Source organism: Apteryx rowi, unplaced genomic scaffold (assembly GCF_003343035.1).
Source record: "Apteryx rowi isolate R43461 unplaced genomic scaffold, aptRow1 scaffold_6, whole genome shotgun sequence".
NCBI classification, from domain to species: domain Eukaryota; kingdom Metazoa; phylum Chordata; class Aves; order Apterygiformes; family Apterygidae; genus Apteryx; species Apteryx rowi.
In genome coordinates this window covers 1582140-1591112 of record NW_020450871.1, presented here as the reverse complement: position 1 = coordinate 1591112, position 8973 = coordinate 1582140, and the positions used below count along the sequence as shown (strand labels likewise).

General features: G+C 52.4%; 2 protein-coding genes across 3 annotated transcripts; one reads left to right on the top strand and one right to left on the bottom strand.

Moving 5' to 3' along the window:
* Position 1: 1 nt before the first annotated feature.
* Positions 2–6041, top strand: MED9 (mediator complex subunit 9; the record flags this gene model as incomplete). Its single annotated transcript, XM_026082965.1, has 2 exons — positions 2–21; positions 3975–6041. Coding segments are annotated over 2 exons (237 nt in total), but the record flags the coding sequence as incomplete, so codon positions are not given.
* A 1704-nt stretch (positions 6042–7745) lies between these two features.
* On the bottom strand, positions 7746–8962 carry RASD1 (ras related dexamethasone induced 1). 2 transcript variants are annotated; one of them, XM_026083208.1, is made up of 2 exons: positions 8582–8962; positions 7746–8319 (listed from the first exon to the last, which is right to left on the bottom strand). In XM_026083208.1, the coding sequence occupies exons 1-2, from the start codon at positions 8865–8867 to the stop codon at positions 7769–7771; spliced, it is 837 nt and encodes a 278-aa protein (XP_025938993.1). In that variant the 5' UTR covers positions 8868–8962; the 3' UTR covers positions 7746–7768. The 2 variants fall into 2 exon arrangements, with proteins under 2 accessions (XP_025938993.1, XP_025938994.1); XM_026083209.1 differs by having other exon boundaries at positions 8082–8248; positions 8582–8914.
* Positions 8963–8973: the final 11 nt, after the last annotated feature.

Sequence of the window (8973 nt, the reverse complement as noted above, 5' to 3'; positions counted from 1 at the left end):
CGTCCACGACGTCATCAAATGGTAACGGCGGGCCCGCCGCCCCGCCCCGCCCCGCGCCGGCCCCGGGCCTGTCACCGGGCGCCTCATCGTGGGGGCCCCGGGCCCGGGCCTGTCACCGGGCGCCTCATCATGGGGGCACCGGCCCCGGGCCTGTCACCGGGCGCCTCATCATGGGGGCACCGGCCCCGGGCCTGTCACCGGGCGCCTCATCATGGGGGCACCGGGCCCGGGCCTGTCACCAGGCGCCTCATCTTGGGGGCACCAGGCCGGGTCCTGTCACCAGACTCCTCATCATGGGGGCACCGGCCCCGGGCCTGTCACCGGGCCCCTCATCATGGGGGCACCAGGCCGGGTCCTGTCACCGGGCTCCTCATCATGGGGGCACCGGGTCCGGGCCTGTCACCAGGCGCCTCATCTTGGGGGCATCAGGCCGGGTCCTGTCACCGGGTGCCTTATCATGGGTGCACTGGGCCTGGCCCTGTCACCAGGTGCCTCATGGTGGGTGCGCTGGGCCTAGCCCTGTCACTGGGCCCCTCATCATGGGGGTACCAGGCCTGGCCCTGTCACCGGACACCTCATGGTAGGTGCACTGGGCCCGGCCCTGTCACCGGGTGCCTCATGACAGGTGCACTAGGCCCGGGCCTATCACCGGGCTCTTCATCACGGGGTGCTCTGGGTCCTGCCACTGGGCCCCTCATCATGAGGTGCACCGAGCCCGGGCTCTGTCAGCAGGTGCCTCATCGCAGGGTGCACCAGGCCTGGTTCCCCCCCGAGCACCTCATCGTGGGGGACAACCTTGCACCAGGCCTGGTCCCCATTCCTCCTCCCGTGCGCCTTATCCCTGCTCCGACCCTCCTCCAGCTTCTCTACCCAAGCCTCCTTCTGGGTGCCCTGAACAGGGAGCAGGGCAAGGGGACCCTCCCTCCCCCCAGGGACGCTCTCTGACCCCCCAGCATTTCCTTTGCTGTAGGCCCCCTTGTTTTCCCGGCCGGGGTCACTGGGGAAGGTGTTACAGGGAGCTGGCACAGCCCCACGTGCAGCTCCACAGTGAGTCACACCAATAATGGCGGTGTACGGCTCATCCAGGCAGTGCGGGTTGTTCCGATGGCCCAGGTACACTGCCCTGCTGTTGTACACCGAGAGCAGAGAGCATTGGACTTGTGCTGTGTTATTGCTCCAAGCTACTGCACCTTTTGACTGATAACAGCCTTAGAAAGTACAGGCAGTCCCAGCGCAGGAATGCAGTCCATTCCTGGGGTGTTGTAAAGAGGAAGAAGGCTTTTACAGTGGGGGAGGTTGAATTGTTCTCTTCCCAGTTCAAGATCAATATTGCAGGGGTAAAAGGTACATGGGTCCTGAGAGGTGTGGTGTTCCCAGGACGTTTCTGCCCCAGGGCAATAAGCCCTTCAGAGATGTCTGTCTGAGTTCGTGGAGGGAGCATGTCTCTCTGCCGTGGATGTCGGACCACAGCCAGCTCCTTGCTCTCACCTGGCTGCTCGGTAGGGATGAGTTTCCTGCTGATATTTCACTTGGTATCAAGCATGTCTGAAAGATGAGAGAGGTTCACCCTTAAACACTTTGCAACTTGAAAGCCATGACAAGAAAAGACTGGATACCCCAGTGACACCCCAGTCTAGGCGCACAGAAGAGGCATGAGAATACCAAACCCTCTGATTTCCCACAGTTTTCCCGTTGTGCTGGAAGTATCTGCAAGGAGTGGGCCGTTACCCCTCAGCTCGACCCTACCTGATCTGTCTGGACCACGTAAACGAGGCTAAGATGAAGCTAAGCCCATTCCCAAGTGCACGTGTGTGCATAAGCACAGTGAGCCGTAATTAGAGAACATCAGCAGAGGTGTCTTTGCTGGCACATGGGCTGAGACCTCCCAAACACCTACATGTCACTGAGCAGGTCGTGGCGACCTGCAGATGAAAGTCCCCAGGATATCCTGTGACCCATCCCACTGTGCCACCTACTCCCGCTGCCCGGCTCCCTTCCTCGTGTTCCCACACATCATTTCCTATGCGGCATCATTTGGCAGATGCAGATACGTTGAGCAGTGCTGCAGATAGTTAGAACCAGAAAGCCGAGCGGTGGGATGTGCTGCCTCGTGTCCCTGACAGATGGCAAACATATCCTTTAACACTGCTGCTAAACACAGAGCCCAGCCCTGCTGTTTTGACACTGACTCAGCCGTGAGGATATCTCACATCTCCAAGGTGACTCTGTGCTTGGGAGTGAGGATGAACCACATAAATTTGCTTACATTCAAGGACACTCACTGTTTCCTGTTGTTTGGGTCCCTAGAAAGTTTTTGCAAACAGAATTCACTAATCCTCTTGCTGTTGTACAATCAAACAGCGTCACCTCTGAGGTTCCAGCATGTGGCTCCACGGGCTGTGGGTTGTGCTGGTGTAAACCAGGAGCTCCCCGTGGGACACGGCAGAGTGACACCAGTAAAGGAGAGCTGGGGCAAGCCTGGCAGGGGTTTGAGGAGTGCCGTTCCTTAAGGAAGGTCCCACATGCAGTCCATCAGCACAGGTTGTGGTTGGTCATTATGTTTAATCCTGTGTAATCGCAGGCTGCTGCAGTCTTTCTTCCCACACCTCCTCTCACCCCTGCCTGTCCGTGGCCTCAAAGAGGGAGTCAGTTCAGTGACTGATCCAGCAGGAAAGGCACCCATTGGGAAAAAAACAAACAAACAAAAAAAAAGCCCTGAAATGATTTTTCCTTCGGATCAATCAACTTGACAGACAGGCAGCCGTAAATTCTCTAGAGATGAGGAAGGGAACAAGAGTTGGGGAGACCTGGCGGACTGCYCCTTTCGAAGCCAGCCTGAAGCTGTGTTGGATTAAAGGTAGTGTCAAAGCCCATCTTTCACCAGACGTGCGCTGGGGCTGTGGATGGCTGTATTTTTCCGCTGCYGACCTGACCGTGAATGCCTGCATAATGGGGATACATTATAGTACCAGCTGCAGTTCTATTTAGAAGGGAGTAATGAATATTTTGTTCCAACARGCTTTTGAAATGAATGGGGACCATCTGGTTAAAAGTTTTGCTCTCAGCTATGTCATGATTCCCCAAAGTTATAATCAAGCACCTCTCTGCCCTGATCACGCCAAGCAGGGTTTATTTTTAGGTCTGGCTGTTGAACGGGCTCCCAGTTTTCAAAGGCCATTAGAATCCCACTTTCTTTATTAACAGGCGCCTTGGAAGCAAGGACTAGCTTTTGCCTGGAATCAGTAAAACTTCTTGCTGGTGCTAACAAAACTGAGGCAGATACTAATGAGGGTTTGAGGGCAGAGGCTGCCTCAGACAACGCTGATCTTTGAAAACCACAGAGCTGGCTGGGGAAACAATTGTGCTGCTCTTAAAAATAAGCTGTCACTTCTSTCTTATTAGGTATACGTCCCCAGAGAGTCATTTTAAAGCTCCAAAGTACCGTTTACTCTGGCATTGGATACTCTCTGGTGCTTTGGGGAATAATTTTTATTTTTTGCTGTCAAGCTGTTTGACTGCATTGATTTTTTTGTATTACAGCAGCAACAGGTCACAGGCAAGATGAGGATCTTTTTTCCCAGGCGCCTACACACAACACATGCGTAATCTTACCTAGCTCAGAGAGAGATATGGGGATTTAAACACGGTGAGAATTTGGCCTGCTGCATGGTAATGTTTTAAAGCTGCAAACCAACCCCTAAGCCATGGGATAGGCACTAAGGTAACGAGAGCATGTGCTGGAATCAGCAGAGAACCAGTTTGCCCCAATATATACCCAGTCTGTGTGTCTGTCTGTGTCCATTTTATTAGGACAGATGAGTTAAGTTTGTGTAGATAAATACCAGGAGCAAAAGGTTCCCGGTGAATTCCAGTTTAAGCTCTGAGCTCACTGGAAATGACAGTCACCCCAGTGGGCAGAAGGGGCCCTTCCAGTAGGAGAAATGAACGGTGTCTCTGTTTTCTGCCCTCTGCAGCATGGACAAGGACAGCCAGGATGTTCACCAGGTGCTGAATGAGCTCAAGAACAAGTTCCAGGAGATGAGGAAGCTGATCAGCTCTATGCCTGGCATCGGCGTGAGCCCAGAACAGCAGCAGCAGCAGCTGCAAAACCTCCGGGAGCAGGTCCGGACCAAAAATGAACTGCTGCAGAAGTACAAGAGCCTTTGCATGTTTGAGATCCCCAAGGAGTAGGAAGGGAGCAACTCTGCTCTCTGGGTCTGAGGTACTTCCTCGCCTGGCTGAACAGGGGAAAAGAAGGTGGCAGAAGTTTACTTTTCTTTGTTTTATGCTTTTTTGTTGCATCGCTCCAAACTTGTGTCTGTGTGGATCACAGCCATGTGACGCTGAACCGGGAGAACACTGTGTACTTCACATATGATGATTACAGCAGTACATTCACGTTGATCTTCTGTAGGACGGTGTGTGTTTATATATGCATCTCTTTTCTGTTTTCTCTAGTGTTGGTTTTTTTTTTTCATTCAAGCAAACAGGAGGCATTATGTTTTCTCCATGCTAAGGGGCAAATTACCTGCTGGTTAACTTCAACAGGAAAAAGGGGATATTTTCTGCAATTTTTTTTTACTGCTGAAATGACAAACGTGGCCAAACATCAAAGGGAGCAAGAGAGGGAAGCTTGAGCTGTTTGGCCCTGCTCCTGGAAAGGGGAGAGCATTGGGTCTCTGGGGGCACTTTTGCAGTCTGTGTGTGTCGAAAGAGGAATGATTGCTTTCAATTACTTTTGCATTTCTCTCTCTTTCTCTCTCTCTCTCTCTCTCTCTCTCTCTTTTTTTTTTTTTTTGAACTAAGTGATGGTTGTATCTAAGATGAGTCACGTAAAGATTTAGAAACTCCAAACTGCCCCTCTTGTGTTTGCACTGAGTGGATGTGGGCTGAGCAAAGGTAGGACTTTGGCAGCACAGAGGAAGTGCATAGGCTGGGCCCAGCTCCTGTGACTTTACGTTGCTTTTTTGGAAGCAGGGTGACTTAGGAGACCTAAGCAGAGACTGCCAGAGGAGTGGATTTCAAGAGCTCCAGCTTGGTAGGCAGTACCACTGGGCACCTTATTCTTAAAGCAGAGGGAGGAAAATCAGAATCAAAGTAAAGGCCATAAATGGCAAGAGCTGTTAGATTTTCCATAAATGACCAAAGCTCAACAGGACAGGTCAGTTCCACACCTTAGCAGCTCCGAGGGCTTTCCACAGATGAACACAGTGAGCGTTTGGCCRTCAGTGGCCCGTGGAAACCTCTTGAATGTTGCATCACGTTCAGAGGGACGCTGCACTCCCTGCCCTCTGTCCTCCTCAGCCTTAAGCTGCTACATTGCCAGATGACARCCTGATAAGTAGCACTGCTGACTAACAAGACATTATGGGCCTCTGAATCTCTCGTTTTGACCACGACTGTGTGCTGCACTGGATGGATCTCAGATGTGCCTGGGAAGTACAATTCCGTGAATTACACTGAAAGATCGTGCAGGTCAGTGCAGTGCAATTTCCCACTGATGCAGAAAACCAGGGTCATGATTTAGGATCATGTTCTGTTTTCAGATGTCTGACACATTCTGGAGAGGCACATGCAGCTGCGTGGCAAATTTAAGCCAGCCAGCGATAGACTAGACTCAGGTGGGTTTGTAGACCTTAGGTTGAAAACCGCTGCAGTAGCAGAAGTGAAAAACTAGTTAGTGAAAAACARTATCTGTGGAAAACTGGCATCCAAGGGCAGGTAAAATTCGTGCCTTCAGAAGAAGAGAAGCAAAGTCTGTTTAGGTAGATTTTCCTCTTCTAAGCCAAGAGGCAAGTAATTCTGTTTGGTGGGGGCTGGGATAGCTGCAACTCACCTGTTGCCTAGAGATAACTCTGTCCCCGATGGAGTATGCTGCTAGCAATTTCTCTGGGAAAGTGCCAATGTGTAAACTTCTTTCTAAGCAAAACAGAACACTAAGATATACAAAACACAATGTACACTCTTTTTATTACTGAAATTACCTTTCTGCCGGCCATTGCCCGTCCCAGTTCAATAAATTCTTCTGCCAATTGCCTGGAGGGAGGTTTCCTTTTCTGGCCAACTGCTGTTCCTGCGAAGCCAGGGCAGATACTGAAGAGCTGGAAGAAAACAAGTGTTTCCAAAGAAATGTCTGACGCTTAGCACAGGAACAAGTTAACTCTATTGACATGAATTCAAGTTTCAAGCCAAACTAAAATGGTTTTGTTTGCAATCTCTCTTGYTCAGCCCAGTTTTATGGCTTTGGTAGAATTTTCCTTCATTAATGTGTGTTAAGTGTAGGTTTATTCTGCCCCTTGAGAGGGGAAGGGGGGGGCTGAGAAACCCACAACAAACTGAAACAGAAACGACAGGCTACTTCTGAGAAGCTGGAGTCAGTGAAAGCTGCTTTTTGAAGAGTTTTCCCCTTTCCCTTTCGCTTCTAGCAGTGATTACTGTAAGTTGTTATACTAAGAGATTAAAAACCATCAGATGCAAAAGTGACCTTTCGAGCAAAGTACTTCCTTTACTCATATTGCAAAGTAACAATAATATCCTGGACTGGGCGCAAATGAATCAGTCTCTGTTGACATCATTAACGTTTGTTTATTTAGTTGGGAAAAAGCGTGAAAMACAATAAGGTCTTTATTATTAAATGATGTCATTTTACTCAGTTTCGGCAGTGAATGACATGCCAATGCCCGGCATGTCACAGGGCTGACAGGCTCGTAAATCAGCATTATTCAGTGAAGTGAGGAAAGAGTTCTGGCTCAGTGACCTGCTTGAGTAACAGCTTGCGTGGCCCCTAATTACCCCRTGTGGCAAGAATTTGGGGACTTTCAGAGGCAGAGACCTTTGCACAGGGGAAAGGAGAAAGTGGTGTAACCAGGGCGTTGGGTTGAGCATGTGTAGCGCGTCAGAACTGGGCTCGGGTCTTGGTTTAACGGGCCTGGATTTTTGCTATGGAGCTGGGTGAGGAAGCAAAGACAAACCCACAAGTATCATTTTAAAAAGATTTTATTATTTTGTAGAAAAAATAAAACATCAAGTTTCACCCACTGTAGAAACACTTGAAGATTTTTGTTCATGTCCATGACAAACAACACCTACATAAAGTGCCTATGGTTTTCCCATTTAAAAAAAAACCCTTCCCACTTCCCCCACCCCCCCAGATCTTGCAAATCAGACAAGACGTATGTAAACAAGAGTCAGTTTTTGGTCCATCAGGGCTGTAACTCTGCAGCATCTTTGCAGCTTAGGAGTGTCTTCTGCACGTGTTTTTGCAGACACAGATGAACACACGACACAGAGCCAGAGTCCGTGCACAACTTCTCAAGTAAAAAAAACAAAACCAAAAACAAAAAAAAGCCCCCAAAGCCCAAAGCAGGCCCTGGCAGGCCTCTGCCCTCCCTCCTGAAGGCAGCGCCCTGGCCTGAGGCTGGATGGTTTGGGAGGGAAAGAAACAACAGGAAGGTCTGTCCCCTCCGCGCACATCCTTCGGGCCAGCATTTCGCTCCTTCTCTTTCTCCCCGTAGGGGGGAGGTCGCGGCGGCACCCCCCTCCCACCCTCCAAAGCCTCCCCCTGTGCATCCCCTCTCCCGAAAACACCCCGGGGCAGGGAGCCGATGAAAGCGATCCCTCCGGAGGAGGGAGGCTAGGGAAGAGGCGAATCCCCCCGCCACCCGGGTGGGTGCCTGCACCCTCCTGTCTCGCCAAAGTCACTTAAGAAATGAGCTTCTTTCCCCCCTCCCTTCCTTCCCGCTCGCTCCAGCGGTGCCTGGCTGGGCTCCTAGCTGATCACGCAGCGGTCCTTCTCCTTGGCGTGCCCGCCGCCGATGGCTTTCTCCCGGATGTACATGAGGTCGCTGTGGACGCTGGGCCGCCGGGCGAAGGGAGCCACGACGCCGTAGGCTTCCTCCGTGCTGCCCCGGCCCCCCTCTTTGAGCAGCTTTTTGCCTTTGAGCGCCTTCTTGTGCAGGATGTCGCAGTACTGGACGGAGACCTTGCGGTGCAGGTCCGGGCTCATCTCGCTGGGCAGCTTGGCCATGGCGAAGAGCGCCTGGAACATCTGGTCTAGGCTGCTGTTCTTCTTGGCTGAGATCTCGAAATAGGCGCATCTCTTGGGGTCYCCCCCCACCAGCTGCTCGATCTCCCGGGGCTCCACCTCCCGGTAAAAGTCCCGGTCACCCTTGTTGCCGCAGATGACYAGGGGCACCTCTATGTTCTCCTTGGTTTTGTTCTTCAGGCACGACTTGGTCTCCAGGATTTGCTGCTTCAGGCGCTGCACCTCCTCAAAGGAGTCCCGGTTGTCCAGGCTGAACACGAGGATAAAGACGTCTCCTGCGGACAGAGAGGGGATGTGAGATGGGCGCAGGGAAGGGGACATGCACAGGGACCCCCATGGGGACACCCAGAGAGGGAGGCAGCAGGCAGTGCTTCCCGTCCACCCCGTGCAGCGAGAGAAGTTGCCCACCCTGCGCACACACAAAATCCCAACTCCCTCCACCCGTGGCTGGAAAAACATCCCCAAACTCGCTGAGAAACCCTGAGATCTGGCAAGCGCGACCCCCTCCCTTCCTCCTCGCACTCCCCAGCCAAGTACCTGTGAGGATGGAGAGGCGGCGCATGGCTGGGAAGGGGTGGTTGCCCGACGTGTCCAGGATGTCGAGCTGGTAGACCTCGCCACGGATGCTGTAGAACTTGCGGTGGAAGTCCTCGATGGTGGGGGTGTATTGCTCCTCGAAGCGCCCCGTGAGGAAGCGCGACACGATGGCCGTCTTGCCCACCTTGGAGGAGCCCAGGATGACCATGCGGTAGCAGTTCTTGGCGGGGATGCTCAGCTCGGCCTCGCTCGGACACATCTTCTTGATCATCGCTGCCAGTTTCATTGAAGCCGGCGGAGGGTGAAGCTTGCGCGGAGAGAGGAGGAGGAAGACGGCGGTGCCTGCCCGCTGCTCAGCCCCGCGCCCCTCGCAGGAAAGGCCGCTGTGAGCT